Source organism: Chrysoperla carnea, chromosome 2, assembly GCF_905475395.1.
Source record: "Chrysoperla carnea chromosome 2, inChrCarn1.1, whole genome shotgun sequence".
Classification (NCBI taxonomy): Eukaryota; Metazoa; Arthropoda; class Insecta; order Neuroptera; family Chrysopidae; genus Chrysoperla; species Chrysoperla carnea.
Window position 1 is genome coordinate 92,683,628 of NC_058338.1, and position 21,906 is coordinate 92,705,533.

General features: G+C 31.7%; 1 protein-coding gene across 5 annotated transcripts in view; it reads right to left on the reverse strand.

Moving 5' to 3' along the window:
- Positions 1-5,445: 5,445 nt before the first annotated feature.
- The window catches only part of LOC123293839, a 75,720-nt gene continuing 59,259 nt past the window's right edge, over positions 5,446-21,906 (reverse strand). For 3 of the 5 annotated variants that reach the window (XM_044874780.1, XM_044874778.1, XM_044874781.1), the window contains 9 exons: positions 17,688-17,783; positions 17,048-17,285; positions 15,373-15,719; positions 9,981-12,093; positions 9,188-9,542; positions 8,520-8,781; positions 7,408-8,210; positions 5,951-6,127; positions 5,446-5,832 (listed from right to left, as the gene is read on the reverse strand). In XM_044874780.1, coding sequence (XP_044730715.1) covers positions 5,643-5,832; positions 5,951-6,127; positions 7,408-8,210; positions 8,520-8,781; positions 9,188-9,542; positions 9,981-12,093; positions 15,373-15,719; positions 17,048-17,285; positions 17,688-17,783 — 4,581 coding nt within the window. In that variant the 3' untranslated portion in view covers positions 5,446-5,642. The remainder of the gene's footprint in view (positions 5,833-5,950; positions 6,128-7,407; positions 8,211-8,519; positions 8,782-9,187; positions 9,543-9,980; positions 12,094-15,372; positions 15,720-17,047; positions 17,286-17,687; positions 17,784-21,906) is intronic. The other 2 variants (XM_044874779.1, XM_044874782.1) reach the window with 2 other exon arrangements.

A 21,906-nucleotide genomic window follows, 5' to 3' on the forward strand; every position in this document is an offset into this window, starting at 1 on the left:
AGCCGCACGCACAAAAAGTTATCGTCATTAACGTAACTAATATCTCAAACAAAACTCTAATTAGATCTTGAATTGGATTACTATTCAGATTTGATCAAAATTGTATAGAATGTATCGTGAATCTTATTCTTTTTTTTTCTAACATTTTTCCTAAAAGCTAAAAATTATGCAATGTCGGTTGAATACATATGGTCAACACTTGGACTATAATAATTATAATCGGCGAATATTTACAATTCACAAAAGAAACAACATTGAGTTCAGAAAAATATTACAAATGAAAGTATATAATAGGGGATAAGAAAAGGATTAAATAATTACATCTCATTTATCGATCGATTCGAATTATTATAAATTATTTATAAAACATAGAAAAAAAAAGAAAAAATAAAATAAAAACGTCGTAAAAAAAGTGAAATTTGTTCAACTTTAATGTTATCAGATTCGAGTTCGCGAAATTTTCGAATGAAATGCAATATAAAAGTCGAAGAATTATTATAAGTTTGTGATTTTAGAATAATTTTTTGTTTCTAAATAATATTTACTAAGGCTAATTTTATACGCAATTTAGGCACAAATTTCTAAAGCAAAAAAATATAGACAAACGATATGTTTTTTTTTTCATCTAAATTTCTTTTTAAATCGAATACCCGTGAGCGGTTTGTTTTTGTTTTTTTTAATAAACAAGAATATATTTTTTATTATATAAATCTAAAATCACATACTTAATTTCGAGTTAGAAATAAAAATAGATAAATTTAAATCTTTGGTACTATACACAATTAGTGTACAATACTTATACACTATAGAATCAGCCTCATTCACAATATTAATTCGATATAAAATTCGCAGAACTTGTGCTTTCTATCCAAAATTGATTTCCTAGTTTGAAAGTCTAGGTTATTTTAAGTTAGTAGCTTGCTCTTTAATCCAGTTTACAGCATCGGTTGCAAAAAGGGATTCAAATTATGTTTTTAGAACGGAATATCATGTCAAATGTTGGAAAAGGGTTGAGGTGAATCAGTTTTATCGAAATTTCGGGCTTCTAGTCCAGTACCTTTATACATTAGAGATTGCGTCGTTATGATGGTGATCCAATGAATAATCCAAGTTTTTAAGCTCGAGCGCCGAACACAACTTTGTCAATAAAAAAAAACTCCGTAAAGAATTCGGCATTTTTCGAGATTTACGAGGAGTTAGGAAGAATCAGGGTCAAAATTTATTCAGAACCACAGAATATTGCAAAAAATGGTTAGAAAAAACGATAAACTTTGAAAAGGTTTATCTCGGAAATTTTTGGGTCTACAGAGACAATTCTAGTCTTATATTGTAGAAAATTTAGTCTACTAAAATTCTGAAAAAAATACTATCAAAAAATAAGTAAAATCTGGAAAAAAACTAAATTTCCCCGGTTTTCGAATTATTACTAAGTTACGCTCGGCGTAAATCTCGCTCGGCGAGGTCACAAATTACACAAAATAAACAAGTCTGCAAAAAATCAGAACTACCGAATTTAACGCAAGCTCTAATGTATAAAGTTAAGTTGATAAATTTTGAATGGTTTTATCTCGGAAATTATTAGGTCTACAGAGACAATTCTAGTCTCATATGGTAGCAAATTTAGTTTACTTTAAAAGCGTCCTAAAAAAAGTATTATCAAAAACTAGTTCCTTAAGATTATAATCGCCAAAATTTGACAAAAAAAGAGGAAATTTTTACGTTTTTTTTTTTTCATTTTATTGGATTATTTATTGGACCAACATCATATACAAGTCTGCCAAAAATCAAAACTGGATTTGAACAAAAAAAACCATTGTATGCATCAGATATCTCTAAACCTACTTTCTTTTGTTTCGGGAACCACAAAGCACATGACGTGGAAGATGGTACCCGTTTTTATAAATCAACCAACTCCATAAAACAAAATTTGTTTCAGATTCTAAAGGCTATACCGAGAAGCCTCTATACTTCGACGGGTGGGATAAAATCTGACGTAAGCACTTAAAATCCACCCTCTCCCATTTAATGCAAAAAACGAGTGTTTAATTTAATTCTCAGTATTTTCAACCAAGGTACTAAACAAATTTTCTGATATAAATTACTCCACTATTGTATTTATTTTTCCGTTTGTTGAAAATAAATATTGTATTCTAAGCTGACCTACAAATTTTATATCCAATTAAAAATGTGGAAGAGGCTAATTATTTTTAATAATACTGAATAAAAGTTAATTAATTGTATTAATTAATGTGACATCATTAATTTATTAAATTTGTAGATAGGTTTTTTGTTTTTGAACAACCTAAAATGCCATTTACAGAAAAAAATAATATCAAAATAGCCTAACTTTTAACCTGGAGTTTTAATAAGAGGTTGATGCTTCAGGCTACTATCATTTTTTTTCAGTTTAAACATAATATTAAATGTAAGTAGGAGTTAAAATACATGTTATAAACATAATATCTTGTTTAAAGTGAGTTAAGTTAGTCATATTTGACTTAAAAAATATTGGCGTAATTTGCTTTTAAATAATTATACAGTGCTTTTATTTAAAAAATAATTATACAATTAAAATTAATGATACCTACTTATAAAATAACAGAAAATCTACAAGATCTTGGTGGAAAAAATATTTGAAGAAAGAATGAGTCTTAAGAAGTATTAGAAACTCTGAAAAAGGCTTAGGACATTAGACAGTCAAAAAACGTTGAGAAATTCAGAGTTGTTCAGAGTTCCTAAGGCTTTTTCAGAATATTCTTTCCTAAATTCCTAAGACTTATTTTTTCTTCAAATATTTTTTCCATCAAGAGAGTTTAATATCCTTTTAGAAGTCTATGAATGATATTTTTTTTGAAACTATCTCTTTTTTTTTATTTGTGTTGTTTATCACAGACATACTTGAGGAATAAAAAAAAAATTATGAAACCAACGATTTTTTAAAAATAACAAAAAATACTTACAATTTTTATTTTAAAATTTCAAAAATTCTTCATAAATAAAAAAATTTCCCTCATTTTTATTACACTGTCTACAAAAAAATGTTTATTGTAAGCACAAATGTCTATATTCAATCCAAATTGCTAAAAATTCCCCTATTTCTTTTACGGTATTAAGGATCGCGTATATATTTTATTGGCGACAAAATAAGTTAACCTATTTTCATTGGGTTGTTGAAAAGAAGGATTCTCTCATTTTGATTTGAAGAAGGATTTATACAATTTTGATTGGCATGAAATCATTCTTTGATTGGCGTGAAATCCTTGTTATGAATGGCCTACAACTTCTCTACAGCCGATAACATCGAAAAATTATACTGAATATAGTAGCCACCTAGCATATCCATAAAATCTTATGAGACATATAATCTCGAAATAGTTAACAATCTAGCGTAAGTATAGACATCTGTGATTGTAAAAAAATCGCAATAATAAGTAAACTTACAATATATATTTAAGCTTGTTTTTGTTTAAGATTTTATAAGTGATTAAAAAGCGAACAGATATTTGTTTTTAAACTTAATTGTTTATTTATTTATAATTTATATGCGGGTAGGATAATATTAGAAATCTAAGCAACAATCAAATATACGATGATTAAATGGGGAAATATTAAAATTTAGTTATTGGCGGCCTCGAAAACTTTACTCATATAACGACACAAGCACCACACTGTGGTCAGAAATGAAAATTATGACGCCATTTTGATTTCATATAAAATGGATTCTCTTGGCCGTAAAATTATTAATTCCCCAAACAAAAGAATAGATTTATATCATCATGAATTTCAAATCAAAATAAATTTAAATTTCCTGAGATAGATACACATTTTTTTTTTAATTAAAAAAATTGAACCTCATTTTTTCTCTTATTGTCACTTTTGTACGATAGAAAAATACGTACACGAATAAATCAATTCCAATTATATATATTTTCGGATGATATAAATCTGAATGATTTTTTCCCAATAAAAGTTGACAAATTTAATGGATTAATGAGATATTTTGACTACGAAATATATTCACTTAAAAAGTAAAAATCACAACATTCAAAAATTTGTAGTTGTGAAGCGAAAACACAACACAAGACAGTAGCAATATTTTTTTTGTAATTAAGATTTGATTGAGACATTAGCCCGCTGCTCTAAGCCCTTTTTACAAGCTTTCTTTTTTTTGTACCTATACAATCGCATTGCTATTTATTAAACTGCTCTCCCCTTTATGATTTAAAAAAAATTGAATATTCATTTTGGCCAAAATTGTTTTTAATTCAAAAATTGATTTTATTTACAATATTTTTCAACTATGGCACAATTTTTTTAGTTATAATGGCTTTAGAATCATAGACAAAACTTATGTAGGTAAATCTTTTTATTTAAATTAAAGAAGGAATGTATTTTATTTAATAATAGGCTGCCCCAATTTTTAAATCTACATTATTTCTATCAAAATTAAAAAGTCGTTTAACAACTTACCAACTCAAAGGTATCACAGGACTGTCGTACATTAAATGAGCTAGCGGAACAAATGAATGTTAATATGGTATGTGTACCGGGACAAAGAGATATTCCAGGAAATTGTGAAGCCGACGAGTTTGCTAGAAATGGCACAATGCTGCTACTTAAAGAGGATATCTTAAAAAGGGCCAATCTTAAGTGGAGAGAGGAACGTACTTGTGATATTACAAGACATCTATGGTCTGAATAAAATCGTAAACGCTTCGAAGATATTATATCGCTTCCAAAGGCCTCTATTAGCAAAATTGTTGCGACTATTACAGGACACTGTCTAAGCGGCAGGCATGCTGAACGTCTGGGCTTGACAGTGTATCACGACTATTGCAGGAGCTGTCACAGTGGTGAGGAGGAAGAGATAATGTCCCATCTTCTGTGTCACTATCCAGCTCTTGCAATGAGAAGATGGACTTACCCTAGCCAGCCTCTCTTTGACGACCTCTCCGACCTAAAGTCCGTTGACGTCAAAGCACTCCGACTGTTCTTAAACAGCTCCAAATGAGTCATGGAATAGTGGCCAGGAATTGGCAAACCCTTTTTCGGTATCAATACGAACCCTATGGTCTAAGTGTGTCCCACTCCTCGGCCGCTATTCTAACCTAACCTAATCACGATATCGCATTTCCCTTCAAAAACTCTGTGATACAAAACATGGATTTATAAAATGGGGCAGCTTAATACTAAATATTAACATATAGATTTTATTATAGATTTGTCTACGACCTTGGTGATGTAAAAAGAAAATATATTCAAATCAGGGGACGAAACTCTTTCTTTCCAATTAGGGAAAATTAATTTCCAGAAAAAAAACTTAAATGAAAATCATTTCAGAAAAATTAATTTATAAACATATTAAAAGTCGTTTCATCAAAATATTCAATTCCTGTTCATATAAAGACTTTATTTTTCGATTTTAAATAAATAATATTTGGTATATGATAAAATAAAACAGATTTTTCTCGGAAATTGCACAGCATCAAAGTAACACAAATATTATGTTTTTCAAAATCATATAATTGCCATGACTAGATTATTTATATTTATTTTAATGACTGATATTTTCAGGTCCGATTCCACCAACTTTATTCAAGATGGTGAAACTGGGCCTTAAGTATTCTTTAAAGAAGATAGTTCTAAAATCTTTTACTCATATCAGATTCTAATATTAAAACAGCTGATCTAGGTACTAACCCTTTTTGTGTCCCACGACAACATAACAACCATTTATCATCAACTTCTAACATAACAGTCAATTTCTCCCCTTCATTAAATGAGAGATGTCCGTTGTCCGCTTGTAAACGATGTGTTAACGTTCTGACAACCCTATAAAAAATAACAGTTAACGTGTAGGGGAAGGCTTTTTTAGGGTAAAAATTCTCTACACATCCAATATAAAAACTACAAAGGTATTTGGGGAGGGGAAAGTAATCGAAATTCTTACTTTGGAGTAGCTTTGATAGGAGTTTTATTCACACGATGTAATGAACTTGAAACCGCTCTTCGTGGTGGAGTTAGTTTAGAGGATTTTGTCAGTTGTTGGTTATATGGCAAACTAGTGGGTCTTGTAGGATGTCTTAATGAATTTCCTGCTGTTTCATGTTGATCCATTCTGCTTGATCTGGAAATTATCAAAATAATTTTTTTACATATATTTAAATAAAATACGGGTAACTCGTAATGGTCTGAAAGACAGAGCCGAATTTTGCTATTTATCTGTAGTCCTTCGAATGTAGTTGTCATTATGTAAAGGGGTGTGGGGGAACCTTTTTCGATAATGACGGACAAAATCTCTGATGCGGGGGTGGAGGATGTGAGGATGAAAGTGAAAATCTGCTTGTGATATGTAACATTTCCGCTTCTTTTCCAATATAATTTACGTCATCTATGAAGTGAAAACTGAACTGGGCGAATGACTAGGTCTTGCTAAGAAATGAAAAAAAAATTATATTTATTGTTTTGACATTTCATAAAACAGGGTGAATGAGATACAATTTATGGACATCTGTTAATAAAAACTCCAAATTTAAAGAATATTACTTAGACTTGGTTTATTTTATTATGTTGGACCTTACAAACAAAGAGAGTAAATAATATTACGTATGTATATAATATTATTGATTCCCTTTGTTTTTAAGGTCCAACATAAAATAAACCAACTCTACATTATTATTACAGTAGAACCTCGATAAATTAAAGTCCAAGGGAAACACAAAATATTTTAAGTTATAGAGGTTTTAAGTTATCAAGGGTCTATGTTAGGTAAAGGTTAATATAGAGGTATGTACATGTTTCTATGTACCCTAGTTAATATAGAGGTATGTACATGTTTCTATGTAGTTACTGATATTTAAGTTATAGAGGTTGCGTATTTTAAGTTATAGAGGTTTTGGGCTCTGATGGGAAGGGAACATAGTATTTTTTGAAGTAACAGAGGTTTTTATGTTACCGAGGTTTAAGTTATCGAGGTTCTACTGTATTAGTTGGCCAAAAATTGTATCTCCTTCACCGTGTTTTATAGAATGTCAAAACAATAAATATAATTTAAAAAAAATTTTTTCCACTCCTTAGGCAAGATCTAGTTATACGCCCACTTTAATTTTCACTTCTTAGGAGACTTGAATTATGTTGGAAAAAGGGTGAACATATTACATATCACGAGCATATTTTTACTTTCACCAACGTACTTTCCACCCTCGCATCAGATATTTTGACCGCCATTTCCGAAGAAGGTTATCCTCACACCCTCTTTACGTGATGACAACTACATTAGAAAGACTACAGAATCACGAGCAAAACACACCCTCTTTACGTGATAACAACTACATTAGAAAGACTACAGAATCAAGAGCAAAACTCAGCTCTGTCTCTTCGTCTATAACACTCCTGAATCTTACTTACCTAGTTGGTGTAGTTTGTTGCTCAGCTTTTTTTGGACGTGTTCGAACAATATTTGATTCCGTATTCTGACGTTTTATAACTCCACTTCCAGGCAACGGAATACCAGACATTTTCTTAACTGGTATATTTGTTTTTTGTAACGATGCGTTTGTTAACGTTGAATTTGCACGCACCGGTGATGGAATTAAACGAGGTATTTTTGATTTTTTGGATGAAGGCGTATGTGCAGGTGATTCTGGTGTTTTTGATTCTTTTTGTGTTGGCGATTCCGGTGATTTTGATCGTCCACTGCTACTAATATTTGATGTACGACTTGATGAATCAGTTTGTGAACTGGGTCGATTTGTAATTTCATTTGATAACATTTCCCATTTCATTTGTAAACGACGGAATTTTGCACCTTGTGGAGGTTCCGCTACTTTCTTTGGTGATCCAGTTGCGTTTTTATTTGTTTTATTATTGATTTCAGGTTCTAAACTATCAGTATACTCTTCATCGGAATCTTCAGCGACTAGTCGATCGAATGCTTGATGTAATTTTGATCCAGGATGTACATCGGACCAACGTTTTTTCTCCGAATTTGTGACATCCGAGACAACATTATGATCGATAAATGAACGTGGTCTTGGTTTAACAGCTTTTTCTCTTAAAGTTTGTGCTATTTCTGGTGATAATAATTGTTCAATATGTTCGGTACAAATTTCTTCATTTGAATTTGATTGCGTAAGACTATTTTGTATTGACTGTACAATCTTAAACAATGCCCATTGTTTTGATGAAATTTGTGATTTTGTGGGTGAAATCTAATGGAAGTTAAATATCATGAAATTTATGTCGAATTTACATCATCCCTGGTGGAAAAATATTTGAAGAAAGAATAAGTCTTAATAAGTCTTGAAAATTCTGCCAGCCTTAGGAACTCTGAATTTTTCAACGTTTTTGGGCTCTCTAATTCAGAATTATCCAGACTTATTCAGTCTGAATTAGACAGCTCAAAAACGTTGAGAAATTCAGAGTTTCTAAGACATCTTCAGAGTTTCTCTTCTTAAGACTTATTAAAACTTATTATTTCTTCAAATATTTTTTCCACCAGAGATAGAAGAATAACTTACCTTTAAATGTATAGGACTAGAAGCTTGAAATGATCCCATCCGCTTCATACTTATTTGTAACTGTCGATACTCAAACATTAAATCAATTTGGAATGGAAGCATATTTAGAGGTTGAAGTGATGTAATTAATAAGTCAATTAACCGTCGGATATCACTGCCGCCAGTGTGTGCCATTAAGAGCAAGGAATCTGAGTGATAATGTTTTCTTAAAATTGATTCACGCATTCGTAAATAACTTAACCATACATCCAATGACTGAACACTATAATAAAAGGACATTTCATTATACTCTGAAAGTAAGGGTTGTTAAGGTAGTACGAGCACCTAAAGGCAATTTTAGATTTAGGGTTGAAATTATTTGTACCTTATTTTCAACTTTGATGATGAATTTTGTTATAACTTTTAGAATGTAGAGGAAAAATAAAATTTTTCGATATCTGCCTTGATTTTCGAAATATTGAAAGCTAAATAATTAAACAAAATTTTCAATTTTCGCTATTTTGAAAATTATTCCAGATATAGACTAGTTTTGGAGAAATCAATGAAAACACATCAATTGTTTTACCATAAATATGTTAAATATGCCTACTTTTGGAGTCATTTATTTATTTAAATAATCGGGCAACCCCTCTTCCCCTCCCAAAAATTTTAATTGAAATTTTACTTACTTTAAAAGTCCAAAAATAAACGCATTAAACTTAATTAATCCTTCCGTAATAACATCTTCTGTATTGATTCGCATTACAAGTTCATTTAAAGATTTCGTTAAGGGTCCATCATGAGAAGATCCTTCAATCACTTGCCAAACGGAATTACTGATAGCACCAAATGTTGTATCAATACTTGGTTTTAATCCATCACTAAGAATAGCATATAATGCTGGACATAAAGTGGCTAAGAGTAATTTTCCACATGCTGGTGTTTCCATAGTATTTCCAAGATTGTTCAATTCTTCATGATCTTTTGCTAAGGCGAAGTGATCTATTATTTGATCGACAGCATCTTTTACAGCGGTTATCAGTACTGTAAGAAAAACAAGTTATTTAAGAGAAGGTCGCAAGCAGTTCGAGATTGTTCGAAGTAAAAAAAGAAGATCATTAATCTTTTTTTTTTTGGGGGATGGATTTTCAAAATCCGGTAGATTAACAAATAATCTTGGAAACGGTTCCAACGATTTTCATGAAATTTAGTATGCAGGGGGTTTTTGGGTCCAAAAATCGATCTAGCTAGGTTTTATTTAAAAAAAAACGTCTTTTTATCCGTGTTTTCAGGAAATAGTAAAAGATAAACTGCAAAATATGACTCTTCCTGACATCTATTGGAGTATATCGTAGTTAACGAAATAACGTACATTACCGAGACATTCAAATTGGTATTGGTGTCTTTTTAATTCAAAAAATACCGAACAAAGCTCGGTCATCCAGCTACTATTAATTAAATATATAATTATTTTTTAATTACCTGCTTTATTTTCAACGAAATCATTTGTTGCTCTAGACGTAGTAATATTTCGTACAGGAGAATTTTTCGGACTACGTTCCTCCGAACTAGTTTCACCCTCTTCATGTATTGGTAATTCGACTAAACCTTTATTTGGACAATGTCGAACAGCAGGCACTGGTGTACATTTCGATAATACATCATTATTCTCATCGAAATTTAAGTGATGTGAAAACGTAACGTTTTTTCGACCATATCGGTTTTGATTGATTTTTAACGATAAGAATTTATTGACGCATGATCGTAATTTTAACACATCGTTGTCATCCCATTCATCGTTATCACTACACGAAAATCCACTTTGTTTAAGGAAATCTTCGAGTTGTTGTAATTCATCTTGGCTTGCCGACGAGACAGAAGATGTTTCAATTGTTTTTGGTAAGGGAGGTGTTGGTGGTCTTGCAATCGCACAATCGTTATTTTCTATACTGCTATCGTTACCCGCATCTACCCCTTCATCTGCATACGAATCGTCTGTATTATATTCGTAAAGTTTCTTCTCCAATTTACGATTCTTTTTATAATTTTCCACTGATTTGCGTAATATACCCTTTGGAAGCATTTTATTTTCACCGTTTGGTAATGAAGTTGAACGTTTTGGAAGTGGTGGAGCCCCGGGTAATTTTTTCTCATTCATAAGTACACTTGCTTCGGAACTTGTAACACTATCGTAACGATAGATAAACAATGGATTAAAGTTATTTCCTCCAGATGATGTAACAGGAGCTTGAGTTGCGTTTTGTACAGAATCTGTGAGTAACATCGTCGATGATCCTCTATACCCTGAAGATGGTTGGGTTGCAGTGCTAGAACTAGACGAGACATTTGTTCGATCGATAAATCCTGTTAAGTCACAGCTCTGTGGTCGTACTTTATGTCGCATTGGTGGCGTGACACAAAATAGTGGTCTTTCTTTCTGTCGCAACAATTCGTCTGGTTTTACGTTGATTTGTTCAATAACCTCGGGAACTTCAGCTAGAATTTGTCGATATTCCGTGGGTAATAAGAATGTTAATGAATCCCAATCTTTGACATGACCAAAACCACGCTTCTTAAGTGTTTCCACATCGTTACACGAAAATGGTCGCGTCTTATTTGTTTTCTCTTTGCTAGGTGCAACTGTGTCCGATTGACATGGCACAAATTTTTGTGGCATTAAAAATATTTTTGTCAAATCATTTGTATTATCTTTAAGGAAATCCAAACTAGGTAAGGTATATTCTGGGTACAAAACATAAACAGGCTTTTCTTTATTATCCGATTTCAATTTGTTCAAGAAAGAAGGCTCGATAACTTTCACGTAATCATCACATTTTTCTTTATCGTCAATATTTGATAACAACGATGTTTGTATACTTCGATCGATTACATCGAGAGGAGTTTGAATGATTCGTGGTAATCGGAATCGATTACTACGCGGAGAGTATCTTTGGAATTTTGTTGTTTCAGTTGCTTCCGAAGAACTGCACATTGAAATACTGGCACTTTCTGCGGATGATGCAATTTCTGCATCTTTCTTAATTTCTAATCGTTCTGAATCGCCACGATTTGATGATGTATCTGAATGATCAAAGCTATTATTGTTGTTTACGTTAAATAATTTCGGGAAATTTCGTATCCGTTTTGTATCTTTTTGATTATCCGTTTTCTCTGTATCCGATTCGATACGTAACCAATTATTAAACTGATTTTCTAATCGATTATAATGTCGATTATCACAATTATCGTTATCATTGACCGACGTTGACATTTTATCCTTTAATCGATTATCAAGTGATCCAGCACTAGTTGTACCCGAATGACAATTATATTCACTTGCCGATGATTTATCCATATCTAATGTCATTCCTTCAGCACTGATACTCTTTTGTTTGATGAAACGTTTCACTAAATTTAAATTTGGTGTTACAATTTTGCCAGTACTTTGTCGATTATTATCACTGCAACTACTGTCAAAACCATCCATTGAGCTGGCAATGTCCGAGAATAAGCTGCCGCTATTTGTTTGATGTTGTATATCGAATACTTTTATGCAACCAGATGGGAAACGTTGCATACCGGAATATGATTCGATCTGAAAGAGGTTAGAAATAGACATGAAATTAAAAATTTTCTTTTTTAACTATTGTTTTGATTTTATAAGCTTATGAGCACTACATTCGCAAAAAAGCAGGGTATGATTATGGACAGGGTATGATTATGGGGTAGGATTATTAAAGTTAAGTGTTTAAAATGAATGAGATTCGTATGCGATTCGCGAAGGCATATCTTCAGGACTGCTGGAAAACAGAAACTGATCCATACACCAGAGCAATATCAAAAATAGTTTACGGATACCCCGCTTTGATTTATTTACTACGGATCGATTTCTCTTTGCCACGAGACAATAAAATTTGTTGTAATTTCTACCGAACTAATTTTGAGGAAACAAAACAAAAGAGTTACTGTTCGTAAAGTAAAATAAAATAGACATTTTACCACAGACGATATTCTTTCATAACCGTTTTAGTCTGATGATTAAAAGTATGCGATCTTTACGACGTTTGTCGGTCGTTTAAGAAATAAATCTGACCATGAACTTCTTTAACTGTTAAATAATTCAGCAAATACAGTATGGGTGTGTTTAATGAAAGGTAAGGTTCATATTTGGAAAATATTGACAAAGAACAACGTTTGTGAAGACAGCTACTTGGGTTCCAATAGATCAAAAAGTTTGATTTATAAAAAGATATAATGCATATCGCTATACAAAATTTATACTTCCTATTTTAGGAAAAAAATTACCTTGGTAGGAAATTAATACATATGAAAATTTTTTCTGTTTTTCTCGGAAGAAATGACAGGCGAATAATATTATTTTAAGTTATAGTGGTTATATTGGCGACTCCAAGAAACTATAGGTGGCACTGTAATGGCGGTTGAAGAGGATATAAACCAGTATAAACATCTACCTTCATGGTATAAATCAGAGGCACCCAAACTTTTTTGTTTCGTGGACCATTCGATTTTGTATGGACCCGCTCCGCTGGTTAGCTAATATGTTACATTTTTGAAAATTCATTGACTTTTCATTTTTTATTCATTTTTAACTGTAGTGAGGTGTAAAATTTGTTTTTGTAAATCAAAATAAAATTAAGTACTTTTTTTTTTTTAAGTATGAGATCGACTATCGTGGATCCCTGTTTACATCTCAAAGACCCCAAATTCTGTTTTCATTCGCATGGGCCCCTTGTAAATCATCGTGGACCACTGATCACCGGAGAATCACTGGTATAAATACCATTCTCTCTCTACCTCGAAAATTAATTAGTAGAAATTCCCTTTTTATACCATTTAATTATATGTTCTAAGTTACCCTGGTGGAAAAAATATTTGAAGAAAGAATTAGAAGTTCTGAAAAAGTCTTAGGAACTTTGAATTTCTCAACGTTTTCGGACTAGTCTAATTCAGAGTTATTCAGAGTTCTTAATACTTTTTTAAAGTTTCTAAGACTTTTTCAGAGTTTCCTAAGACTTGTTAAGACTTATTATTTTTTCAAATATTTTTTCCACCAGGGTAATGTTTACACCACTCTCCATTTCATATTTAAATCAGTAGAGGCCAGCTTAGTATTTTGGAATCGCGAATAGTAATTATTTCATACTAGTCAATATCATAAATTAAATAAATAGTTCAATTATTTATCACAAGTGGCGTGCGTATCAAATAATTTAAAAAACATGCATTAAGGACATTCATGTGCCATTTCAGTTTCCTATGTGGGTTCATAGAGAGATAATATGTAAATTTAAAATAATTTTAAATTAGTAGAACTTTAGATAATAATTATTAAAAGTTTCAACAAGTATAGTTGTTGAAATTATTTTTGGGAAATATCGATTTATATTGTTCGTTTAGTATCATGTGTAATTTTGGTTTTTGTCACTTTTTATACTTAAAATTCAACGAAATTAATTCAATAACAGTATATTTTTTCTTTCTTAAATCATTCAAAATCATTTAAACCTTTGTATCATCATTTTTTTTTCTACTAATATAGTTGACGCATGTACACTCACTGTCAGAAAAAGTGCCACAGTTAAAACATTCTAAGCGTACGCATCATATGTTATGTTATAATAGTAACACTTAGAATGTTTTAAAACGAGCATTTTTTGTGACATTGAGTATACGTCCTTAAGAATACCAACAGTTAATTTCTTTTTGAAATTAATAGACTTTAATTTCAATGAAAATAAATAAATCTATATATAATTTCAGTTTTGCTTTATTTGCTTTTTGTGACATGTTTCGGATTAGGAATCCATTTTCAAACTCACAAAAAAAAAAATCTCAAACTTCACAGTTTGAAAATGGATCATAATCCGAAATTGGATTTCCACAAACTAAAGCTCTCTACAATAAATTACATCTACAACTATTTTTAATTTAATTGTTGCGTTATTTAGTAGAATAAAATCAAACTTATTTTTTGTCTACTTGGAAATGTTTCACTTTCCACGTTCCCCTGATAAAAATGTCCGATTCATGAGTTAGAAGCCGAAGCCGATTAATCGGCTATCGCCACAACCTTCGGCCGAAGCCGAGCCGAAGCCGAAGGTTTAAAAACATGATTTTAAAACTTTAATATTAAAGTTGATCTAGAGGTTATGATCTTTAGAAGTTGATCTAGAAGTCAATTTAAAGATGATTAAGAAAATTACCTTGAAATTTATTTCAAAATAATAACATTTAGAACAATTCGTTCAATTCCGACGTTTGCCAAGAACCTTCGACCAAAGCTTCGGCTTCGGCCTGAATTCAGGCCGAAGCCGAATGTTTGACCGAAGGTGGTTTTTTTGGCCGAGGTGGCCGAAGCCGAAGCTTCGGTCGGACACTAGAAATTTCCGACCAATCGGAATGAATAAGATTTAATTGGAAAAATTTTCGATTCAATCTAATTAAATGCAATAGAAACTAATCGAAAATTTCCAATTAGTTAAAATTCATGAATGAAATCGAAATGAAAATTTCATATTGGATTCAATTAGTTCCAATTCATGAATGGTATCGACTTAGAAATTTCATATTGGATTCTGTTGGATTGAATAGGAATTGAGTCAGGCTTTTTTATCAGGGTTAACCCCAATTTCAAAAAGAAACCAACTCTTGGCCCATTTTATACAAACACACACACACACTCAAATACATTAAAGTTTTGCAAAATAAAAAAGCTGTGATCTGGATTCAAATTCTACAATTTCATAGCATTTAAATATTATGGATAGCAAAAAAATAAATGGTACGGGTCAAATCATGATAATTTTGAACAAAGCGAAATATATTTTTTTGTTTTTGTAATAATTATACATACCGATGAACTGTTCATTGCATTTTTATTTTTATTATTCATTTCAATATTAAAATGTGATGATAGCAAACGATTCTTTTGTTTATATAAATTAGGCATACTTTGACTTTTCAATGGATTCGTCGAATGCATAATACTACCGCCATATTGTGTACTATCATTTGTTGTATGATTATTATTGTTGCCAGATGGATGACGGCGTAATTTTAATTCACATGAACGTTTTTTATTTAATTTACTCCATGTTGTTAAACCTAAATCTGATTTGATCATTGAATTATTATCAAGTGGTAATTTTTTATTATTTATGTCTTCGGTGTTATCTATTGAATTTGATTCTGATGTTTTATCTGAAACGGTTTAAAACAGAACAAAAAAACGTTTAAACAAAATTCAATTTTGTGTGAGTGAAAATTTTAAATTAGTAAAAATAATAAATTTTTCAAAACAGTGACATTTTTGAAATTAATGAAGATCGAGACCACGATTACTAGGAATCCGCACCAGTACCGGTTTCGATACCAAGCTAACACCATGACATTTAGTTACGCATCGTTATGCATTGTCAATTCGTTTTTTTTTTTTTTTTAACTACAATACGTTTCTTTTAACTTACAACTAATAAGCCGGGATGCATAGGAAAAGTTGGAAAACAGCATCGATTTTAATGAAAATTTTTGTAACGTGTTTATACTACCCCAAGGAACATTAAACCAGCTTAGCCTAGTCATAAGGGGGTATAGGGCTCCAACAGGGGTCATATTACATGAATTATATCAAATATTCCGAAAATCATGCCATTTTTTGCCAAGAATTTCACTTTTTTGGCACAAAAACTCCAAATTAAATATTTATCGTCTAAATTGTGCTGTCGGAGGTATTTTTGAATGCTGATTCCGAATCCGATGTCAGATTACATGGAATCTACCATGTCCATGTACAAATTTCCACAAAAACGGTAAACTAACTTTTTTTTTTATATTTTTTTTTTTTAAAACTGTTTTTCTAACAACTATGGTCATTTACATAGTGTAAGATGAGGCCATGACATCACGTGATGTGAAGTCTTGACCCCATGAACTAGTATTAATTGTAGTATGATAATATAATAAACTAACTATTTGTCGTTCAAACTTTGCCAAGGGTTATTTTTATTCGCTGAATAAAATCACTTAAAAAAGTGAAAATCTTGGCTAAAAAAATCACGATTTTCGGAATACGTGACAGAATCCGTAAATCTGAAATCGGGTTCGTAATCAGCAACCAAAAATACTTCCTAGATATTAGTTTGGACAAAAAGTACTCAGTTTTCCGTTTTTGTGCCATTTTTGGAACCCGTGACAGAATTTGTACAATTGTACCCGTGCCATCGGATTGTATTCACCGACCAAAATACCTACTGGATGACAATTTTAAGTCAAAAACTGCATATGCCCTCGCTGGGACCGTATGCCTCCTTATGACTATATTAAGTTAGTTGAATGTTCCTTGAGGTCCTATAAACACGTTACAAAAAGTTTCATTTAAATCGGTGCTGTTTCCTCACTTTTCCACTTTTGACACTTTTTTCCGGCTAATTCATTGTATTATAAACGCCTCTAATATTAAAAACAAAAATGTAAAAAGTGTACCAAAATAAAAATGTGTTATGTAACAGATATTTTTATAAAACGATTACCTATATCATGATCATCGCTTGCTTCAGAATACATAGTAACACTACCTTCAAATGCAATTGTATAATTATTTTTATTCGCTTGGCATGTGAGCATTATATCTTGTTCATTCGGCAATTCACAATCCAATGAATCCACACTGTAGTTATGACCAGGCATGGGGACTTCTCTCACAGGTGAAAATAATAATTCCGATTTACATATTGACATAGTGTCAATTAATCCCGTTGAATCTTCACCCTAATTTTGTTTTCAAACAAAAGACAACACAAATTTTTTTTTAGAAACATGAATATTTATTTTATGTGCAATGAACAGTATGAGAAATGGTTATACAGGTGTAAAAGGAACCTGTATTTTATTTGGACCCTCCTACTAAAATTAAATTTTAAAGAAATACGGACAGATATAAAACCGCGGAGATTATCTCCGATGGACAACTGAGAAAATGACTGATTTTCTCAGTAATTTGTATCAAAATAAGTGGGTTCATTTTTTAATTGAAAACAATTTTTAGATCTGTACTCATTTTGATACAAAGATCAAAAATATATATATAAGAAGTTAGTTAAACACAACTTTTGTTATACAAAACTAAACTAGATTTCCATATCAAAACCATAAAATAAAAAGAATTTGTACCTGTGAACTTGTATGTTGACTGAGAGATGATTCCATTTCAAATTTTTCCATTAATGAACCAGACATACTTGCATACATTTCCCCTTCCCGGTTATTCTAAAAAGAAAATATATTTATATTGAATAATTATTTTCATAATTTAAAAATAACCCTAATTAATGTTATTGTGAGATGCAAAAGTGACAATTTTTCGCTAACAGCTATGGTTGTTACGATGTAACCATTCATTAGTGTGAAGTTGTCTTCATATTCAACCTTCTTGCGGTTAGCACTAGCCTTCATTTTATCTATTGGTCTGTTAAACGTCAAAAATGTTAGGGTTTTTGTTTTTTTTTAATAATAAATGTAGTGGGGAGAAAATTCGTTAGATGGTTATAAAAATTAAATACGGCTTCCTCTTATGTGGTGGACCGTGATGGAAGACAGAACACTGACATTCGATGAGGATAACCAACATGGCTTACCAGATCACAATGTGGTTTAGTGGTTTTTAAAAAAATTAAAAAGAAGTAAAAAGTACGATAATTACGAATATACACGATGTCTCGAAGGTACTGTTAACTTTTGATTTTGTTTTGCTTGCATTTTTATCAATCAATCCACGCTATGTCGAGGTAAATTTTAATAATTTTAAATCGATACATACGTATCAATTGGTCCAAGGATGTTGCGTTATGGTTTTTTTTTTATATTCACGGCGTGAAAGGCGCTTAGGCTATTTATAATAGTTATATAAAACGTTTTCAAGAAAAATCTAACACGTGCCTTCTGAAGATGTTTTGTATGCTTATGTCGCGGTTTTTGCAACTACAAACGTTTTAATCGTTTCATGTCTACACATTCTAGATTTTGTTGATAAATTTTGGTCGGTATATACCGTTTTAAGTAAGTTTTAAAATTAATATATGGTTAAGATTGTTTTGTAAACTCGTGTTAGTAGCGCGGTTTATTATGGCGTTTTCATTTTAAGTATAGGTAAAAACGTATTAAAGTTTCATTATGGTACGCTCTGTTTTCGTTGGTAAAATTTAAGTCGATACATATATACATGTTTTAGTAGATTACTAGGTTTAATTTTAGTGAAGGTTGCGATTAATCTATAGTAGACGTAACGCGTCATGTCGAACGCACTTGTTAAGTTTTTCTTGATAGTTTCCGTAAATTAGTTTAATATTGTTGTTCATTATAACGTCGTTATTCTTATTTAAGTTGGTGTAAAACGTGTCGAACGTTTCACTATTATTCAAGTCTGATTTTGTGATAAAATTTATTTCGGTATGTATATGTATATGTATGAATATGTACTTTATTGCATTTTTGGTAATTTAAGTTCTTGCTAAAAATTGTCAAATACTATGTTTTTGATATTGTTAATTAAATAGTTATCTACCTTTAGGTTGTTTGAGTAATTCATTACATTTTTTTTTGGTAATTTAAGTCTTGTTTGAAAAATTGTAAATGCTATATTTTTGATATTGTTAAATAAATTCTTATCTACCATTAGGCTGTTTGTGTAATTGATTACATTTTTGGTAATTAAGTTCTTGTTAAAAAAATGTAAATGCTATATATTTGATATTGTTAAATAAATTGTTATTTGCCAAGATTTGTGGTGTTTTACACTAACTGTTTCAGACACTGGTGATATTAAGGTTGATCTATACTGATGCATATTGGGGTTCCTTGACAAGGAATTAGATCAGCGAATAAATCCTCTGGGAATGGTTTTGAGTTCTATTACTCGATACCCTGCTTTGGGCCCACTTTAACACCTGGTACTCGCTTACAGCGTAGCTCTCACTCCGATTAATTAATTAATTAATGATCATTTTCACCGTCTACGTAACTTCGTCAAATATGTTTGTATATCTTACAATATATCATACGTTAACGCACCCCATCTAAATATTTATTGTTACATTTGGTAGCAGAGCGTGGTTGCAACGTTTTCTCGTGTAGATTTTCCTTAATAATTTGCTATATATATGTATATGTATGTTTTGAGTTTATTTTGATTTTACTTAACGCTTTGTTTATTTTTTTTTATGAGAAAAAATTGCATGGATCGAGGATAGTACATAAAAAATTCGTTAGAAACAAATTGAATCGAGATGCCGGAATCAGCAAATGTTAGTATTGATGGAGAAACACGGAGATCTGTCACAGCTGCAACATTATTATTGGTTACTCAAAAGTTGGATACTCTAGTGGATTGCGTAAACCAGCTGACAGAAAATGTGTCACAACAAACCAGCAATGTTTCTAAGATGAGTATTAATCATAATTGTTCTTCTAACATTGAAAATTCGTTAATTCGTGACTTATCTACTCGCGTGCCGGTATTAAATATTCTTATTTCTACTTCCATAGTAGATTTCTGTATGGAAGTCGAAGATTTAATGACATTAAATGTTCTTAAACAAGATATGATTATAAAGTTTCTTACCTCAAAAATGTCGCCTGACTCTAGACAACTATGGGCTTCATTTATCATACAAGATTTGTCGTGGGTCGTTATTAAGCAGAGACTTTTGGCGTTGTTGTCATCATCTGAGCTTCACCAATTGGTGGACAAAAATATTCGTAGAAAACAGAATGTAAACGAAAAGTTTTTAACTTTCGCTTCCGATATTCGGAGGTATTCAAGGATTCTCTGTCCTAAGCTTAGTCCGGTTGAAGTTATTGAAATCATATTTTCTCATTTGAATCATTCAACCTTTGATCTCTTAAAGCTGTACCCTCAACCTAATAGCTATGATGAGTTAGAGAAACTCTGCGTTAAGGTTGAAGAAATTCAATCACGCGTCAGAGATTTGTCTCAATATTCTGAGCAGCCAAGTTTAAGTCCGTCCGTTTCTAATCCGTTAGGTCACACCCAGTTTGAATCGAATGGTGTGCCAAAGGTCGAAGCTTTATTACGATCGACTACAGATTCGTCTGCTTTACATGCCAAATAGGCTACGTGCAACCCTCATGGATGCACCCTTTTATAAATTTAAATTCATATACGTCGCATCAATTTTATATATACCTCAATTAATTTTAAGTTTGTCCGTCTCTAATCCGTTATGCCACGCTCAGTTTGATTTGAAGGGGTGCCAAGGGTGGAAAGCTAATATTACCGTCGATCTCAGTTTCGTCTGAGACCAAATCGACGACGGGCTGCCCACAGCGAGGCACCTCTACAAGTTTAAATTCGTATACCTCTCATAAATTTTATATATACGCCAATTAATTTTAAGTCAGTCCGTCTCTAATCCGTTGCGTGACGCCCAGTTTGATTTGAAGGGATGCCAAAGGTGGAAAGCTAATATTACCGTCGATCTCAGTTTCGTCTGAGACCAAATCGACGACGGGCGGCCCACAGAGAGGCACTTCTACAAGTTTAAATTCATATACGTCACCCAACAGGAATTCGTTTGATGACGGAAACGCCCCTCAGGCAATGTGTAGTTTTAAATGCTGCACTTTAAAGGGACATAATTGCCCAAATAGGGTTCCGAACATGGTTTCGGCCCATTCGTCGAACATAAATTCGTAACATTTTTACAATATTATGATGAATTAATCATCTATACTTCATCCTTGGACCAACATTTATTTCAAATCGTTAGTATTTTATTAAGATTTAAGGAATTAAACCGTTCGTTGAAAAGACAATTTTGTGAGTGACACTCTGTCACATTTATTTGATGTTAATGATAAGAATTATTTCAAATCGTTAGGATTTTATTAAAACATAAAGAATTAAACCGTTCGTCGAAAAGACAATGTTGTGAGTGACGCTCTGTCACGCTTGTTTGATGTTAATGATAAAAATGTTAAAGAGGAAAGTATTTCAGAATCTGACCCAGTGGCTTTATTAAATACATTAGTTCATTCTACTCCGCAAGGGTATTTATCTGTACGTGAAGCTCAAAGGCTTTCAGAATATTGTGGTTCCGTTTACGCTGACATAAAGTCAGGCAAAAATGTTAAAAACTTCTTTATTCGTGATGGTTTACTTTGTCGTTTCGTCGGAAAAAATCGTAACAAAAGGATCGTGTTACCGAATACCATGTTGAGTTTTGTTCTGGAATATTTTCACTCTACTATGCACCATGGTACGTTAAAAACCTACCGGGACATCGCTAAAAGATTTTGGTCCCCAGAATTGTTTAAAACTGTAAAAACTTTTGTGAGTGAGTGTAGGGTATGTGCGTCTTCGAAATCGTCGAAC